Genomic DNA, 19,166 nt, shown 5'->3' with positions numbered 1-19,166 from the left:
GATGATCTCATAGAGACATGTTTTAAGTGTACAGCCAGTAATGCTGATAGACCTTTAACCCACCATCTTGCATGTGGAAGCTACGTGTTCTCCAACACTGCAGTAGGAGGACTATTTTATTTGCAGGCTACTTTCCATCATCCCTGGAATTTGTAACAGCTGATCTTTTCAGCTGAATACACATCTTAGTGATTAGTACTGAACATGCAACATAGATATCAGTGCACAATGGATTCTTATTATAGAATCATTGCATCACATGGAAAAAGATTATGAAGATCATATTCAAAGGCAAAATGTTGGCAGTGAGGGGTACTGGCCAAGGTAGGGATTCTTAAAACTTTTCAATCTGAGGACTCAAAAATTGATACCACACCGGGACACAACTGGGACCATAATGACAGCAGACGCATAAATACACAAATAACATTGACCATATAATAATAAAGTTTTTGCTCTGTTTCAAGCATATTTCTCTCATGAATAGGTTTAAAAAGTACATTGGAAAGTAAATGTTTTGTTAAAGAAACAATAATTATTCTAAACAGGAAATATATTATGGAGGTCAATCACTGCCAGTGTTAAGTATAGTGTAAGCTTTAACAGAAATAAGGGAAAGAAATTCTTTGGGTGCAGATGTGATGATTTTTAAGAGGACAGTACGAATGGCCTCCTAACTTAGTTACTTGATTAATGGTGCCGCATAAGCCATAAATAGTCAAAAAACAATCAATGAAGTTCATTTACCTTGTCTTAAATACCACTGCTGGTTCACAATTACTGCTAATGATGCACTGTGTGACTAAAAGGAACTCTTATCTCAAGTAATATTAAATATATATTGTATATATTAGTTTCTAGTTTCATATTTCAGATATATTAAGCATAATAATAATAAATCCATAATTATTACTTTCCACAAAAAACATTTAATATGGTGCAGTGAAGAATTTGTTGTATTACAAAGCCTTGTGTTAAGAGAAATAACATTTGAAACCTTATCCTTTAAAGCTATCTTTAAGCAGATTCATTCTTTTAAAATTTTAATATTCCATGTAAGACACATGCCAATGAAGTGCAAAATGGTAAGCACTGGTAAAAGTAAAGGCCAATATGGTTGAAGGTAAAATTACCTCTGCCATTCAGGCAAATGGATTACCAAATGGATCTCCAAAAGGATCAGATGTTGAAGACTGCTGAGACTGGGCATTCTGAAATTAAAACAAATAAATAAATAAATACACAAAAACATTGTCCACAAGACACTTGAGACTGCAGTGCACATAAGCAAATCCATTGTTTGTGATGGCATTGACTGTTGACTTTACAAAACACACACAACACACTGCATTGAACACTCTAGCAAATTCAGCAAATTAAGGTAATAAACTCTATTCAGCTTAGCTTACATAATGCTATTAAACTGACCTGTCTTCTGTATAGTTGTAGTCCCTCCAGTGTCTGTTATCCATCCGGACAACAACCGTTTTCAGTTTCCATGCATTAAATGTGAGCTTTCTTTCTTTACATCTTTAGCGCAGATAATCAACTGTTAGCATACAACTATTAATCACACAGATGAAGGATTCTCAAGCTCTTTATTACTTAGAAAGGGACTTGCAGAGTTCAAACAAAATCCAGTTTAACTCAATAGCACATTGCCTAGTGCATAGAGACACAAAATATGATCAAACTACACAAAACAGATGAAAGATTTAATTTACTTAAACAAAGAGCAGCCAAATCTAATTTTCAGGCAGGTTCTTACTTTTTCTTAACTGTTCACTCTTGTTATATTATTAAATTCCTCACAAAAATATTTTCCATTAACTATTATTTCAAATGACACATGCAGAAAAAGTATTTCTTATTTTGCCTGCCACGAGTCCTGTTTACAAGTTAGTGTTACTGGCCCGCTAACTATGTCTTAGCTTGCAAAACAAAGCTGCTAAATGAAAACAAATAACCTGTTTTTTTTTTTTTAAATCTTTCTAATGTTCACTGCAGCCACATATATCATTACTACATCCATTACCTGTCTGTGCCCGTACACAAACTCATATGCTTATTGCTCCTGTTTACTGGTCTTCTCCTGACACACTAACACACTGCAGTAAGTCTTAAAACACACAAAATGCCATTTATTTCTTACAGTATTCATCAGTTAATGCACTTGATGCTAAATCAATGAATAGAGAAATCTTACCTTTAGTGATTTTATTCCTCATAATTACCTTGAATGGAACCTGCTCACCTATGTCTGCTATCTATTCATTCTCTACACATTTTTAGTCAACATTGGTCATTAATTGCCTGCTGTGTAAACCACCATTACTTGTATGTATGTTCACCTTCAGATTTGTATGTATTTCTTATATATACTTTCTGCTCCTTGTCTGTCCATTCTTCACACCCTGTGGCTTTCCACGAATGAGAAAATCAAAGACAACAAACTGCACGTCTCTATTCACCATTCAACTATTTGATAATACAATCTCAAAATTTCAAAAATATAAAATGTATAAATCCAATACCTGTGGTTTGCCCTTATCTGGGCACTCATTTCCAGCTTCCTGCTCTTATTCTTCATAGTACCGACCCCACCAAAAGGAAGTATTTACCTTTCCTGTCCACACTATCGGTTCTTCCACTATTTGGTGATGGTGCCTTTCCACTTTCCAAATCCAGTAAATTAACTGTACACAGAGTTAACCACCCATTTGCTCAAAAAACCTGCAAAACCTTAATCTCTTTACATTAACAAAAAGACCGTGCAAAATGGCTATTTATCTATCAACCATCCACTTTATTAAATGTCAAGACCTCAAATGTATTGCAGTTTAATATATGCAAGAAGGAACCTCAACGTTCCTGTACTGTATGTTCAGACTGGTCATATCTTATCAAAACTGCAAAAAAATTCTTTGCTTGGAAAACCGCTGCAATGTAGGTGCTGAAAGATCACTCAAGGTAACTTACTAACAATTGCTTTGCAAAGAGGTAAAGAAAAACACTTTGCACAGTAGAAAGTTACAAAGAGAACCAGGAATGTATGCAGAAAAGATGATACAGAGACAAGCTACAAGGAAGGCAAGAGATGGGGATGACCCAGAAGTAGAAACACACTTACAAATTTGCTTTACAGGAGGTTCCAAAAAACCGTAGATGAATATGAAGTGAAATCAACGATGGTCACATTTGTCAGCTGCTGTATGGTTGAAGTAGCTACCAGGCATAGATGAAGACAGACTGTTTTTGTAATGTTGTTAGTAAACACTTTCTAATACTTTTTGCACTTGGAGACCTTTTTGGCATGATAAAGGATATCAATAATCTGACTCAAAAAGTGACAAATGCTCAGTGCAGTCTTTTTAATTTCTGCACTATCTTGCTGAAATAATTGAGTCTGCAAAGGAATGCAAATTTGTCGTTCTGCAATATAAGGCATCGTGGTAGAAGGAACTGTGCACCTACAGCGACGTCCAGGAGCCTGAGAAAACAGAAACTCTTGGTCTAGGCTAATGAGCATAATATATTGTCCCTCTACACCCAATCCTTATTTTAATTATACATTTTAAAGATTTTGGGATGAAGTCAGAGCAACCTGATTACTACAAGAACCAGTATGAGTATCTTAAAGCTGCTCCCTTTTAGAGAATTTAAAAACTGTTTGGTTGCTTTATTAGGTTAACTTTAACCGTTTTAGCAGGCTTTTCCCCCCTAAAAGAGCTGCAAGGCACACTATATACATTTATAATTTATACAGTTTTTTTTTTTGTTTAAGAAACAAAAGTTTCTGAAATATTCAAACTTTTAATACTTTTAACAAAAGGAGTTGATCTACAAACAAAAGAGATAGAAAGGTACATAAAGCTAAAGCAAATAAAATTCATTACAATTCACCTTGTACAGTATGATCATATTCTGTTTTCCTGTCACAGGCCAAAAACATTACCTGCCAGGTTGGCAACTTTAAAAAAAAAAAAAAAAAAAAAAAAAAAAGGCCTTAAATGAGTAAGTGGCATGTGTGAAAGTTCCCTGTGTTGGTCTGAAGTCCCATGCACTGTTGCACTGCAAGAGATTAAATCTTAGCGAGTGCAAAGTGTTTTTCTTTTTTTTTTGTTGTTGTTGTAATCAAGCCATTAAATCTTGTTGTCCTTATTGTTAGATTTGTTAAATTATCAATAAAGTTTTATTTAAGATTATTTAGCTTAATTTAAAGAAATAATCTCATAAATTTTGCTTACTTCATAACCTTTTTGGCTAAATAAAATAGTTGTTTTGCTTTTATTTAGCAAAAAGAAAATCTACCAATGGGGAAAGAATGATTTCTTGAAATAAGATTAAAAGTAAACATGATTTAATGGTTTTATATAACAAACTGCTTAGATTTCATTTTTTGCAGCGTTTTGCAGTGTGGTTCATGTCTCTTGACTGATGCTACCTGGGATTTTTCCCCTATGGCACTGAACTGGATTATAAGAGTTTAGGAATAGAAAGATGTATGGTATTACCTGATGAGGATTGGTGAAGAAAAACAGAAGATAAAATACCATTTGATAAGAATGTTTACAAAGTATTTTTCAACAATAAATTTTGCTCTCAAAATATTCATAAGTAAATGCGTTTTCATTTCTTAACTCACTTGGTACACACATTAACTATATAATTCCAAAAAGCTATGATTTTAGCAGTTAAAGTCTGGAGGTACATAATAACTTATTCACTGAATTCAAACACTTTCACAAATTGTTTTTATCATGAACATCAGTTAATACAAAATTTCTTTAGATTTAAAATTACACCATATTGCCATACATTTCAAAATATAAAAATGTGTGTTTTGTCCCCTAGAATTTTCAGTAACAGTGCTCTTTAATATCAACTTACAATTGATGTTGACTGAGAATTGAAGGGATTTCCCCCAAAAGAATCATCAAAAGTTTTCTGTGTAGGCTTGGATATAGTAGGGGCTGACTGTCGAGGAGTTGGTTTTGGCAGATCTATGAGATAAAGCATAATAAAGGGAAATAGTATTAGGAAAAACTGTATAAATACTATTAAGTGGTTAAGTTTGAAATCCTGACAAACTTATTTAAACTATTAGCAGAAAATTGCTAAACCTCTTACTAGGTTTATTGTTAAGAAAAAAAGAGAAAAAGGTCAGACTTCCAAAACTATTTAAAAATGTTGGATAAGTGACAGAAATTAATTGTTCAGTTTGGGATCATCCACAAACGTATGTCTCTTGTGGGATAAATGCCCATATTCTACTGCTGTGTATTGCTGAGTCTACAAGAAAAAGATACAAAAATATTGTTCTATAATGAGGACTATATAAGGCAGCACCTTTTATTCTAATTTTGATGAATAAAAACCTGATCTTATTCACATACAATATGGACCACAACAAGAGAAGAAACCCCATTTAAAAAAAAAAAATATTTGAGAAAAAGACAACTTTAAATAGCTTTTTATTAATTACCAAAAATAGCCGAGTACTTCAAAAGTTAGTAAATTGATGGAATTTGGTACAATCTGAAAAATATGGCCCTCAAATTGTAAGCTTAAAAAAAAAAAAAAAAAAAAAAAAGTTCAGATTTAAAAAACGTTCTTATGCTGTCACCTAGTGGCCAAAGCAAGCATTACTGACATTAAACACTTCTAATGCACAGTTTACCTCATTTTTGCCTATTTACAACAACTATGAAATACAATGGGGTTAACTTCTGCTAAATTACTACTTCATTTTTACAGTGTTAATTGATACAACTATACCAAGCAAAGTTGAAGCTAAAGTATATATTGTGCAGTTCATATTCTTGGATACAGTCATCCCTTGATATACGACCGGCCTGACATGCAAACAACTTGATTTACAACCAAAATTTTTGTTTCGATTTACGACCAACATCTTGCGTTATGACCCGAATGCGGTCACGTGTACCAGCTTGTGCGATTGTAAATGTCAGTCGGAGCCCAGATACATGTGTTTGTGGACGTAATTTCAGTCAGTGCAGTGATTTATATAATTTGTTTCAATAACTGCTAAGTAAGGAAGAGAAGGTAACGAAGGTAAAGAAAGCGATCACAATCGAAATGAAGAAGGAAATTGTGTGGAAATATGAGTGTGGTGTTCGTGTGACCGATCTCGCTAATATGTACAGTATGTCGAAATCCACCATCTCAACAATTTTACAAAGAAAAGACTTGCATAAGGAGGCTCCTTCTAAACAATAACCACCTTCCATTTCATTCTCCTCCTCCTCCCTTCCTGCAGCCCAAAGATGTCAATTAAATGGTGAGTACAGTATGAAATTGTTGTTTGTGGTAGGCTAGGCACTTTTTATAACTTTTTGGTTAGTACATTAGAAAAATTATTGGTGTTTTAGTAAATTATGCACATTATACAACCCTTTTTTATTATGAAAAGGTTAAGTAAGTGATGCAGTGGGAGGTTTGGAATGCATTATGGGTATTTCCATTATTTCCTATGGGAAAAATAGTCTTGACTTACAACCAACTTGAGTTACAACCAGCCCTCGTGAACGAATTGAGTTCGTTAGTCAAGGGTCCACTGTATTTCTGAACATCAACTGCATATTTCAAAATAGAATTTCACCTGTGTTTTTCTTCTTAATATGGAGCTGTCACGCTTTTACATTGTCAAGCGATTTTCTCCATTCATTCATTGTCATGGTCAACACACACACATTTAGTTGGGTCCAACCTGGATGCTTTCGCAGTATATGTAGTTACAACCAAACCTGAAGTGCTACTGTGAAAAGGATTCATGACATACATACCAGAACATATAATTATGATTACAATGTCAAAAAAAATTAAGTTTATAGTTAAAAATCCAACATCTAGAAACACAGTACAGTAGTACAGAGGTTTTTTTTTTGCCAAGACATGTTGAATGATAAACATTTAATTTAGTGGTGTCATTTACATCATATGTGATCATAATATGCTCTTACCATTGATCTTTGATGTAATCTGATCAATGTCAAAGTCATCATAATCTGCTGCTTCCTGGGCAAGACCCACTTTGCTACTAAAATACTGAGAAAAAGCTCCACTAGAATTCAAGCCTGACTGCTGGTCACCCTTTCTTGATGGCACTGCTGGAGGTTTTGCCATTTGAAAGTCTTTGAACATGTCCTTAACATTCTTCTTTTCCTTCTCTCCAAAAGGATCCAATTCACTGAAAGCACTGTCCTCAACCTTTGGTACTTCTTTTAAAGGTGCCGGCCTAGGGGGGGGCTGAGGGGGTGGACTAGCTTGAGGTATTGTTCCAAATGATCCAGGTGTAGCTGTAGTGAACATTTGAGATTGAAAGGGGTTGGCCAAAGGTGTTATTTGTGGCCAAGCTCCAGCTGGCACTTGAACAGTAGATGGGCCCCAGTTAGGTGGCTGTGCTAGAGAAACTGCCCCAAAAGATGCAGGCTGCTGCCATGCACTTGCAGGATGGGCACCATAAATAGGAGACTGACTAAAAGGTGTGGGATGGTTAGCCCTTATAGGACCTTGTGGTAAGGGATTAGGTGGTGAAAACAAGGAAGGAGACTGCCCCCAAGGTGATGCTGCCTGTGTGAGAGATCCCAGGGGTAATGACCCTTTAAAAGAAAAAGAAAAAAAAATTATCCAATGTATGGTCATAGCATGCATCGGTAAGGACAAATTTACTCATTCAGGTAATAAATTATTTAAATGGTTAACCACTGATTCTTGTAATTTGGAAAGATGCACAAAAATAAAAAAAAAACAACAATAAAAGTTACTAGAAAACAACTTAGATTTTTTATAAATGCAGGAATATACAGTTTTGAAAATGCAATTACAAAGTGCTTAAAAACTACCACATTAAAAAAAAATGCAGCATTTCAAAAACAGTCATGGCAGTGAGATGGTGAGAATATGTACCATGTTTGTTTTTATTGGTTTAAAAAACCTGCACCCTCCACCAAGTAGCTTATCTCACACAAGACACCTATGCAAAATGAACGTTTAGATAGAATTTCTTTCCAAAATTAGAAGTTGTTACTCCTCTCTGGGGAAAGGATAGGCAATATGACCCATAAAGCCATATTCTGTAAAATACAAATTTGTTCCTCTATGGAAAATGGCACAAAATTGTGAATTCTTCTCTGTTCATCAGTAATTATTCTGCTATGCCAAAACTTCCATCCAGCTTATAATTATTTAGGGACTAATTTTAATTAGTTGTATATTTAAATTTCAAAATTTTAATTAAGGGTCATTTCTTGAAGATGAATACACATGCAGTACATGGTACCATTTTATAAAACTGGCAGTTGTCTCTTCGTTATTTGTGACTCATAAGGAATTTCCTTGAGTTAAATAAACTAGAAATTCTTAACAAGCATGTGAAACAAAAAGAGCAAAAACAGGTACAAAATGAAGAGACTTTTGCATACTTGTGTATGAAAAGCAGGAAGACTTGTGCTTACTGCTGCCATGACCCAAGTCATATTAATCTGAGACAGCAGAAACGGCACTAGAATGATTAAATAAAATTAAGAATGGAGAAGCCACTAGGACTAAGATTGCACAGGTTTTCTGTCAAGCTTGCCTATTCAAGTTTGCATGTTTTTTTTTTATCTTTAACATTCCTAGCTTGTTATTTTATTGAATCCCTTCTATAATCATCAACTTGCTAAACTACTGAACAAACCACATAAACAAGCATGCCCAAGTATTCCCAATTTCCTTGTTTACTTATGCACCATATTTTGAAGCAGCTTTATTATTGCTGACCTCCAGAACGTATACTGTGATCCAACTTCATCCTTGCTAGAGGTGTGTATGAAGAGAATTTGATGCGGTTATTTGTGTGTAAGACTTCATTAAAATAGGTTTGTTGTTAAATTCATTTTAAGTGACCACTGGGCTGTGCTCCCTCAAGCTAACACATTCCCCCCACCCCCATTTCAGGACCTTTCAGAGCTGGATGGTTACTCTGGTATCTCGGAGATAAGTAATGACGACGAACTCTAGTGAGTCACCTGAAAACCAGTCCCCAAAAAGAATGCAAGATTGAGTCCCCAAATCAATAATAGAAGGGACAGGTGGTTTTGTCGGTAGGGGAAAAGGTCGAGATGCAGTGACAGAGTCTTGTAAGGTGTATTCTAGTTGCCCAGCTAGGAGAACTTCCTGAAAGGGTGATTGGCTCTTGGCCAGAGCAGGGGTGGATCCAGTTGTCATTGTCCATGTTACATAATTAAATAAAATGTTAATAATATATGTAATAGCAGGCTGTCAATTCTGAAGTTCTGACTCAGCCAAGTTGCAGTCCAAAACAGACAGAGGAGATTAGAATATGAACATTACTTCATAAAAATCCCCATTATAAAATTACCTTTATGGATTTTTATTATCCGGTTTCATCTTGTCATTTTTCACCACATTTTTATCTGATAACTTCAGCCTTGTCATCTAGTTTTATTTTACTATTGTGCGAGTACTGTTTTTTCTATGTTAGTATATTGTGTTATTACTAGTCTGTACAGTACCAATCTCCACTGAATTGGCTAAATTGTTACTATTATTACAAACAGTAAATCGTCTGATTCACTTACCTATGCCTGGCACAGGAGAAGTTGAACTTTGTGGGTTGTTAAAGAGGGCCAAGGGATTTGTTTGTGGTGTTATGGCTTGGAGATCTGGCTGCGACACAGCAGGTGACTGCGTTTGGTTACCTGGTGCAAACAGGTCTTCCCCAAAGAGGTCATTTGCAGGAGACTGTTTTTAAACAAAAAAAACTGTCTCAGTCACTGACAAAATCAATTTTCAACATTACCTTTAAAATTATTCAAAAAAGAAAAAAATCCACATAAATCAAGGAAGCCATAGAATCCACATTACAAATAACTTCCTTCTCTTTTCATTACATATGAATATTACAGTCTTCCTTTCTTAAACCTGGGGCACTTCACTGCACATTACATTGAAATTGCACCAGAAAATGTATATTAAACTGTTTTCATTACTAAACTACATAGATTAATTATTTACTATTTTAGTGTCATCTGCCTTATATTAGAGGCAACACCTTTGTAATGGGTGAAAATTTAAGTTAGGTAAAGAGTGCATTTTTCTCCATAATGAACTTACCAGTACTGAGCATCAATGTTGCATTTATAGAGATTTCAAAAAAAGAAAGATGTTAAAAATATAATTATAATGAAAATAAATGATGACCATACAGAATGTTTTTCAGTGGTCCTAACCAACAAAATGTTAACACATCGTAAACAGGTGTAAACAGGCTTTCACCTTAACACTCCTTCTGCCTCGTCCAGGTTTGGTGCTTTGCGGTGGAGGGCTAATAATCACAGATTCAGCAGGTGAAGACTTTAAAGTATCCATCTTGTTCTGGGAATGCTCCTTTACACCATTCTGTATAGGTGGTGTCTGACTAGATCTTTCCACAAATGGGTTTTGGGTAGAAATTTTTGTCAAAGCTGTTTGCTCTTGTTCAGTTACGTCACTTGGAGTCCAAGGGGTCAGTTCAATAACCTTATTTTCTGTGGGCCACTGCCCATTTTTTAATGTATGCATAACAGTTCTGTTTGAAAGCTGATCGAACTGTTGATCAAAATAGTCAGTACTGCCATTCTGAACACCATTTATCTTTGGACCATTGACAGAATTTTCTTTGTTCTGATTGGAAGACTTTAGTGAAATTACCAAGTCAGAGTAGGTGGATAGATTATTGCGAGAGAATGGATCATCTCTGAAAGGATCAGAAATTGGAGCAGGAAAAAAGCCGAGTTCAGAAGTAAAAGGATTCTCAGGTGGCACATTGGTCTGAGGCATGGGACAAACAAGAGGAGGACAAGAAGAGATGGAAACCTTTGAAAAAGGGTTTCCTTTCAAACAGTTCTGATTGCTGTCAATTTCAGTGGAAAGATCCAGTAATAAGATGTCTTTCCTTTCCTAATCATCAGAAGATAAAAAGATCATATTTGTGAAAGCAGTCTTAAATTTTGTTCATGCAGTATTAAACATGATTCAATATTGTGAAACAAAAAGAGGGATACAAATTTTCATCCTGAACGGACTAAAAAGAACAGCAACATTAACTTTTCCTTCAAAGAAACAAAAAGTTTGCAATTTTAAATAGTGTGATGTCCAAACCCTATTGCACAATAATCAAAATTATAAAGGTCACATATAGAATAAACTAAAAACATTATATAGAAAAACAAAAATCACAAATCAATGTTGGGATTACAGGGAAGTAAACCAAGTGAAACAATAAATGATTATCATCCCAAAAGAGGCCCAAATGACGCTTTGGGATGACTTTTCTAATTTTCAAATGCCTAATTTTCTATTTTAATGAAAATATAATCCGGGTATACATTTTTTCCATGAATGAGCCTTTAGTCACTGTGCAACAATGCATTTTATATGACATATTTAAGGATCACATGAATTGCATGGGTAGCACATGACTTATAAATTACCATAGGACTTTGAATAGCTCTAAATATTATTGCATGTCTACAACTCACTTTATGAAGGGTTTCCAGTTAACCCCTTCAGTACCATCCCCCTAACAAGCCATTTGATCAGTTTAAACAAAAAAGTATGCATCATCAAGCTCTAAAAATATAAAACATTCTCCCATTCCAAAAAAGATTACTTCATCACTCAAGATACAACCAATAAATCTATAATCATTCATAGTTCAAGAAAAAGCTGGAAGACAGAAATCAAAGTTTGATGTCATGGAGAAAAGGACATGGACATGCGAGAGAAAGGCATAGAAGAATGAAGAAACATGATAGAAAGGCCTTCCAACTGGGGCTACCTAGTGGCTTTATCATACTCTTAAACTCTTTACTTGCTTAATGATCCTCAATCTCAAGTTAAAAATTATTACAAATTATTAAAAGATACTTACAACACTTAAAACATACTGTACTCAAAGTGCTTTGAGGAGTATAATGACCTCTGCCTAAAAGGGCAGTACATAAATACTTTCTTTTCAATGATTTCACACTCTTTTCTATTTAAGTTTCTATAATAGTTAATTTGCAATGAAAATGAAAAATATGCTGATACAGTAAGAGAACAAAAAAAAAAATAGTGTATTAGTGGTGATTTAAAATCTAAAAAAAAAAAAAAAAAAAAAAAAAAGAGAACATGAATATGCATATTTACCCATTACTCCTGGAAGATACTAATAACAAATGCAAATATCAGTATTAAAATTCTTCTGAATTGCCTAGATATGACAATTTCTACCATATTTCTCCTGGGTGTGCCATTTTATGGAGGAATTAAATATTTACATGTTGATTTACGTACTGATATTATTTGTGCTGGCCACTTGAAAGAAAAAAAAAAATTTTAGAAAAACATCTTCCTGTGTGTCTCTCTCTCTTTCTCCTTACTGAGGCTCCAGTGAACCCACATAGATTGGATGGCAGAGGAAGGGAAGGTAGTTAAAATAAAGTTTTAACTTGTTCACCCACTGAACCTTTCTCCAAAGGAAAGTTTTAAGGTTTAAAATAAACAGCCGGCATCAGGATTGTTTTCATCATTTCACAACATAAATAAGAAATTTCTAGAAGAAATTTAAATGCATGCCACAAGCAATGATTTTATATACCACAACAAACAATACTATTGCTTATCAGCCCAGGTTACCCATTTTCATATTTAAGTTCAAATTTTACCATTTAGCAAAGTGAACTGTGTCCATATTTTGCACCCACTTATCCAGGTTTTGAATCCCCTCCCCCCCCCCCCGACATTTAACATTTTAAGATCAGAATATGTAGAAAAAAACTTATTAAATTGAAGCCTTAACAAAATTGGCTACAAGTGACTTTCAACAATGAAACAAGTATTTCGGTGTCTGAAGACAAAACAGTTTAAAAAGACAGTTACATTAAAACAATAATACTGCAACTAAATGTAAACTCTGCTCAGGCAATACTGACCGATGGAGAGTGTAAATCAGGAGGAGTGGACATGTCTCCAAAAAGATCCAATTGTTCAACACCCTGTAAAGAACAATTAAATTACCATTAAGTATTTAAAAACAGGCATTGTAAAAATACAGATAAACTAACAACTATATTAAGACTATTTTAAAATTCAAAATTGTTCTGAAAGGTATATTTGAAATGTATTAAAATTCTACGTTTATCCAAGTACTTTTTTAGCCATTTAATGTTTCAACATTACTAAAATTATATCATAGCAAGAAAAGTTTATATACAATACCAAGTCTTTTGCTAAACTGCATAGCTAAAAGGTGTGAGCAGTGAATGAAACGTATAATATACATTCAAGGGATGCTGCCTTACAATTAAGATAAAGTGAAAAAATAGTTTGTTTTGTGCTTGAAAAGCTGTACTGCTAGGCGAATACTGAATATAGACCAAGTAAGTTTGATTTAAAGAAAATTCAGAATCTAAATGGATTAATCTAGGACAATGACATTCTTTGAAACTCCATCCAGTGTGATTTTGAACACCTTTACTTACTCTCCTGCTGGAACATGAATGTTGTTTAATTTAACAACATACACCACACAAGGTGACTTCTCTGAACTTTGATGCCTCCCTTTTGTAGATACTTCTCACCATGACATAGAAGCACACATAACATACTTTACCATCCATGCTATAATCTGTTGGGAGATGTTTATTACTACACTTGTGTCAGATTTTGCATTAAGTACTGAAGCCAAAAGGGTCAGTTTCTGCCATCATTAAAACTAAAATAGCTTTAATTTCTTCACTCTTTCCTACAAGCACAGTTTTATGCAGCTCCCCCTTTTTTTAAAAAAAAAAAAAACTTTCCACAATACTCTTGGTCTGTAGGGTTAGAACACTTCCTTTCTAAATACAGAGTTTTAGATGAAAGAATTCAAACACGGATGATGAGCTTTCTGTTTTTGTGTCTTTATGAAAAAGAGGTGTTATAACTTTCTTTACTAAGAAACAAGTAATTCCTAAATAAAGATGTTTGGGTCACATATCTTAATTTAAACATTCATTAGACAGCTTACTATATATTTTGCAACATGACCAATTTAATGTGAGAGTATAAAACACCTCTTATAAAAAAAACTTGGAATATTCTGCCTTTGAAATCAATTAAGCATTATGTACCATAAATATTACACAACTGAAGCTAATCCAATATGATCTTGATAGAAACATCCTCCAAATGCCTTGCCACATAAGTGCACTAAAACATGGTAGAAAATGCCTTTCTTTTGCCATAATAAAACATGTAGAGTTAAACAGGTGTCAGGTCACATAAGCCAAATGCTACAAACAAATGAATACAATAACTTCCTCTCCAATATACTTAAATGGAGACCAACCACTTACCTCTAAACCATTTCTCATTATGAGTGACTATTCTTTTCCTGTTATAGCTTATAAGGATGAGGCCCCGCCCCATTTGCAAATGAGGCTTAGCGCCTCCTTCCTGCCTGTCAGTTCACAGTGGGCATAATGGAGTGGAGACTGTTACAGAATCTGTAAACACTCATGTTAGTTGAAATGCTGGGCTTGGAGCAGCAGTCTTCTTAGCAAGGCAAAGGCAAGTACAAAAATACACGATGATTACACTACACATGCCAGTTACTACTTAGTCTGAAACTAAAGAATACCTTTTTGAAAATGCATACAGATCTCATACAGTAATCTGTCAGAGTGCCATACTCTGGGACTCAGCTCAATTTAGAGTAGTCTTAAATAAAGCCAATACATTAAGCTTTCAGTACTGAATACTTGGTAAACAAATAGAAAATGCCTAAAAACAATGACATGATAAATAATTAAATACAATCTTAAAGGTTGATAAATATTTTCATGGTGGCATCATAAAAATGCACTATATTTTCCAACCACCTCAGTTCTAGGTTAACATGAATGCCATAATACTGTATTTACTGAGAAGTACCTCATGCTTTACAGATACACCACAGGTAAATATTAATAAAATTGCATACAAAAAGCACATTCTATGAGAATGTACCGACTTTTCAACCAAAGAAAATATTTCATAATATGAAATGGCACGGTGGTGCAGTGGGTAGCGCTGCTGCCTCGCAGTTGGGAGACCTGGGGACCTGGGTTCGCTTCCCGGGTCCTCCCTGCATGGAGTTTGCATGTTCTCCCAGTGTCTGCGTGGGTTTCCTCCCACAGTCCAAAGACATGCAGGTTAGGTGGATTAGCGATTCTAAATTGGCCCCAGTGTGTGCTTGGTGTGTTTGTGTGTGTCTTGCGGTGGGTTGGCACCCTGCCTGGGATTGGTTCCTGCCTTGTGCCCTGTGTTGGCTGGGATTGGCTCCAGCAGACCCCCGTGACCCTGTGTTCGGATTCAGCGGGTTGGAAAATGGATGGATGGATGGATGGATGAAATGGCACATACAGTGGATTGGTCACACTTTCAAACAGCGCCTCCTATTCTTTACAGAATAGGCGATATGTCATAGCAAACTGCATTGTGGTACACGGATGACATCTTTAGAGGACTGCACTGGTTTGTTTACAACAGCAAGTAAGTTCTAGTGACATACTGCAAGAAACCACAACACTTATACAAACAGACAAAGAAAGGGAGAAAAGCAAGGCATCAAACCACGCCAAACTGAACTAAGACACATACCAACGCTATTCAAACAAGTTGAGTTTAACAAATAGTGTAGATCCATATGACTTGCCAGCCAATTCAATTTATGTCTTTCAATTTAAAAGACTAAGTATTTTAACTTATGCCTTATGAATTTGAACAGGAAAAAAAAAATTCTCACTCTGCTTTCTATAATTTGGCTTAAGTTTCTGCCCAAAATATTCATTTCAGTGCATCACTAGCACACACAGTTCAAACTAGCATGTAGCTCTCAAATTTTTTTTTAATTATATTCAAATATATTTGAATACATAATGTGTTTAAAAAAATTATATAAACAAATGCACACATACATAAGCCAAAGTACCCAGTGTTTCCTGGGTATATTTTTTATAAGGGTTTATGGAAGGAACGCAAATATTGACGTGTTTACCATTTTGTCATTCATTGTTCCATCTGTCACCTGCACTACATCTATGCTCTGATGGGTCAAGAATGTGGTGTTTCTGTGGAAACTCTTTGCTGGATTCGGACCATGAACACTACTACTTTGTATTTTCTGGCTTACTGTGGTCTCATAAATATATCTTTATTCCCACATTAATAAACTGGATGACTTGTTAAGTAACAAACACTGGTATGGCATGAAAGCAGGGCAAAACTACAACAGGGTTGTTCCCTCTGATGAACCACTTTTCATGATACAACACTGTATATGGAATTTACAGAGCTTCAAACTCTAAATTGGTTTAGCTGTAATATACAGTACTTGCAAAATTTCACAAACCTTTAATCACCTGTTTTGGAGCAAGGCATGTTTTTTGGGCCCCTTTTGGGTCAACACTTTTTTGGCCCTTACATTACTAGTCCCCATTTGTGAAAGAGGCTCAATTTTTGTGTTGGTCCTCCATTACACCATACTTACCCCAACCCCCAATTATTTCCACTAAATCACTGACGTGGCATAATTTTTTAGGTTTGGCCCTTTCATTACTTACCATCAGCTCACCTTTTAAGGCATGATAAAGCATCTCCTGAGCCAAACCCAATTAACAACCCCATCTCTCAATGGAGCTTTTAAAAAGGTTCTAAATTCTAGGTTTTAAGGTGTATCAACTATAATATGTATGTAAGATTTCATGAACTTTGACTCAATGTTTTATTGTGATGCATATTTTGGCCCTCACCATTTCTGAAATTTCTGAAACACCATGTAGTCTGGATTTTAAGTTGGTTCTGCTTTTTTCTACATGCTAAAATGTCATTATGGACTTGCCCACAGTTTTTGGGCTGCCTCAAACTTTTGAAATGTTATATAGCCTATATTTTAACTTAACCAATGGTAACCTTCATGCAAAAGTTTGTCAAAAATAATTTCTGCCATTTTTGTATTACTGATTAACAGACAAAATATAATCTAAAGGTTAAAATCAGGTCCTTTGTATGCAAAACAGATGCATAACATGAAGCAAAGCTGAACAATTCAAGAGACAGGCAGAGGGGTTTATGATTTTATTTATATAGATGGCACTAACGTAGTTGGTTTGTGCTGAACTGACTTAGTATTCTTAGGCAAATATTACTTGTTCACAGCAATTTGTTTTTGATGTAGTACTTCATTGGCTATCATAATTTAGTACTTTATTAATATTCCCTGTAAGTTCTGGCAAGTTTCTAACTCCTTCATATAACCACCTCAGAAAAACAAACTAACCGCATTTGCTATTTCATTTTATGTATAAAAATTTATTTTAACCTTGCTATGCCTATTAGAACCAACTGTGACTATTTTCTTATGCTAAAATACTCAAAATATTTGAGAGTTGACCTTTACATTTTAGTAGTCTTTTCTTCAATTATCTATTGACATTTCAGTTTTACTTTTAACTATTTCTCCCATGGGCTGTTATGCCCCACCAACAAGTGTCAGAAAATATAACTGAAAAATTGTTAAAGATCATGAGCCATGTGTATAATACTGTGTGTAGAATTCACACTAAAATGTGCTGTACGGACAAAACTGTAAATGTGCACACACACAAAAAAAATCCACAAGCATAAAAGTGTGTGTATGCCAGGTACCACATACAGTACTTCCCCTTTATAAATTCCTTTGAACGTGAAATGTAACTCACATGCATATAGCCCCACCCCGACTCCTCCCAGGGATTTTGCATATTTGAATATGCAAATCAATATAAATAGCCCTTTTCATTCAGTGGTTTGTTAAAAGACAACAGTAAAAGGATATATAAAAAAAAAGAATTTCAGCAAATGAAAAGTGGAGGCAAGGAAAAAGGTACTATTTGCTGGCTTAAGCAGTGGTATTAAGCAACAAAAGGAAGTTATGGAGGGATACAGCATGGCAGAGATACTCAAAGTTCAAGTTCAGAAAGTCGCACAGTACCCAAAATAAAAAGTGGTCAGATATCAAAGTCGACGTGAAAAGGTGAATCACAACCAACCACCTGTTTATTCTGTTTTAGACAATATTACATACTCTGACCCCCGTGCCGAGGACACAAATCCATGTGGTGATGGTGCTGCCCAGTACATCTTCGGGCATTGGCTGTGCACACACCTCTACCTTGAAAACCAGTACGGCGAGCATTTGGTGGTGTGCTGAAGGACGCTGTTCTGGAGCCACAAAATGCAATAGTGGATGCTGCAAGAGATGTGGCCAATGAACTAAGAAATAAAAGGGCTGTACTATGTAATATTGAACACAAATTAAATATATTGATTAAAAAATAAATGCTGCATCAGATGACCTGTTTTTACATTCTGCTAATTACATTCAAATGAAGTTGTAACTCTGTCCGATTTGGCAGGTCAGGGTCAGGTTCATTATACCATATCTCTTCAGGTATGGGCAAAGCCATGATTGTGTGCCACACTATGCAGCACGCTATATGCTTGTACACTTTGTGGATTATAGAGCAGCACAATAATAGAATGGAAATAATCTCTTATTTACATAAGGAAATTCATTCTCTGAAGATGCCTTTATAGTGCAGCGTCGGATAGATTCTCTGTTCTTTAGGATGACTCGCTAGCTTTAAAAGGACTACTAGCCTTCTGCTGCACTTGCTGGAAAAAAAGCCCATGTGATAGTGCAGAGTTACCGCTTTCATAGGCACTCCTGCTATAGACAATGCAACGCCAGCTCATTCTTTTGGTGATACATCTCTAGCTGATGCAACTTGTCCAGCGCTGTTACGACAGCAATGAGCGTGCAGCTGACTGCTCCAATTACATTAAAAAAACGTATGTTGCTGTGAATTGTGCTTTGATGATTCCCAGTTTTACCACAGTGTAAGGAAATCTTGTATGTCTGGATAACAAGCAGATAATACCATCCTATACACCTGGTATGGTGTGACTCAGTTAATGATTGTGAAATACCCGATCGGTCAACAACTTCAAGTTGAAAAGCTCCTGTGGCTAAAATCGAAAGTGGACAGAATTTGCGAAGCAGAAAGTAGAGCACAATTCCTCAAAGCCTCCCTTTGTAAAGCCAGCATCAGTTC

General features: G+C 35.2%; 2 protein-coding genes across 7 annotated transcripts in view; one reads left to right on the top strand and one right to left on the bottom strand.

The window, feature by feature from the left end:
- LOC114652160 (FYN-binding protein 1-like) overlaps window positions 1-19,166 on the top strand; it is a 1,204,993-nt gene that overhangs the window by 565,815 nt on the left and 620,012 nt on the right. The window lies entirely within an intron of this gene.
- The window catches only part of dab2 (DAB adaptor protein 2), a 116,426-nt gene that overhangs the window by 1,454 nt on the left and 95,806 nt on the right, over window positions 1-19,166 (bottom strand). For 5 of the 6 annotated variants that reach the window (XM_051927683.1, XM_051927682.1, XM_051927681.1 and 2 more), the window contains 6 exons: window positions 12,984-13,046; window positions 10,303-10,965; window positions 9,606-9,768; window positions 6,984-7,622; window positions 4,891-5,003; window positions 1,134-1,211 (listed from right to left, as the gene is read on the bottom strand). In XM_051927683.1, the coding sequence (XP_051783643.1) occupies window positions 1,143-1,211; window positions 4,891-5,003; window positions 6,984-7,622; window positions 9,606-9,768; window positions 10,303-10,965; window positions 12,984-13,046 (1,710 nt within the window). In that variant the 3' untranslated portion in view covers window positions 1,134-1,142. The remainder of the gene's footprint in view (window positions 1-1,133; window positions 1,212-4,890; window positions 5,004-6,983; window positions 7,623-9,605; window positions 9,769-10,302; window positions 10,966-12,983; window positions 13,047-19,166) is intronic. The other variant, XM_051927686.1, reaches the window with a different exon arrangement.

Source organism: Erpetoichthys calabaricus, chromosome 5 (assembly GCF_900747795.2).
Source record: "Erpetoichthys calabaricus chromosome 5, fErpCal1.3, whole genome shotgun sequence".
NCBI lineage: Eukaryota > Metazoa > Chordata > Cladistia > Polypteriformes > Polypteridae > Erpetoichthys > Erpetoichthys calabaricus.
Note: the sequence above shows the minus strand (reverse complement) of the source record. Positions and strands in the feature narration are given on the sequence as shown.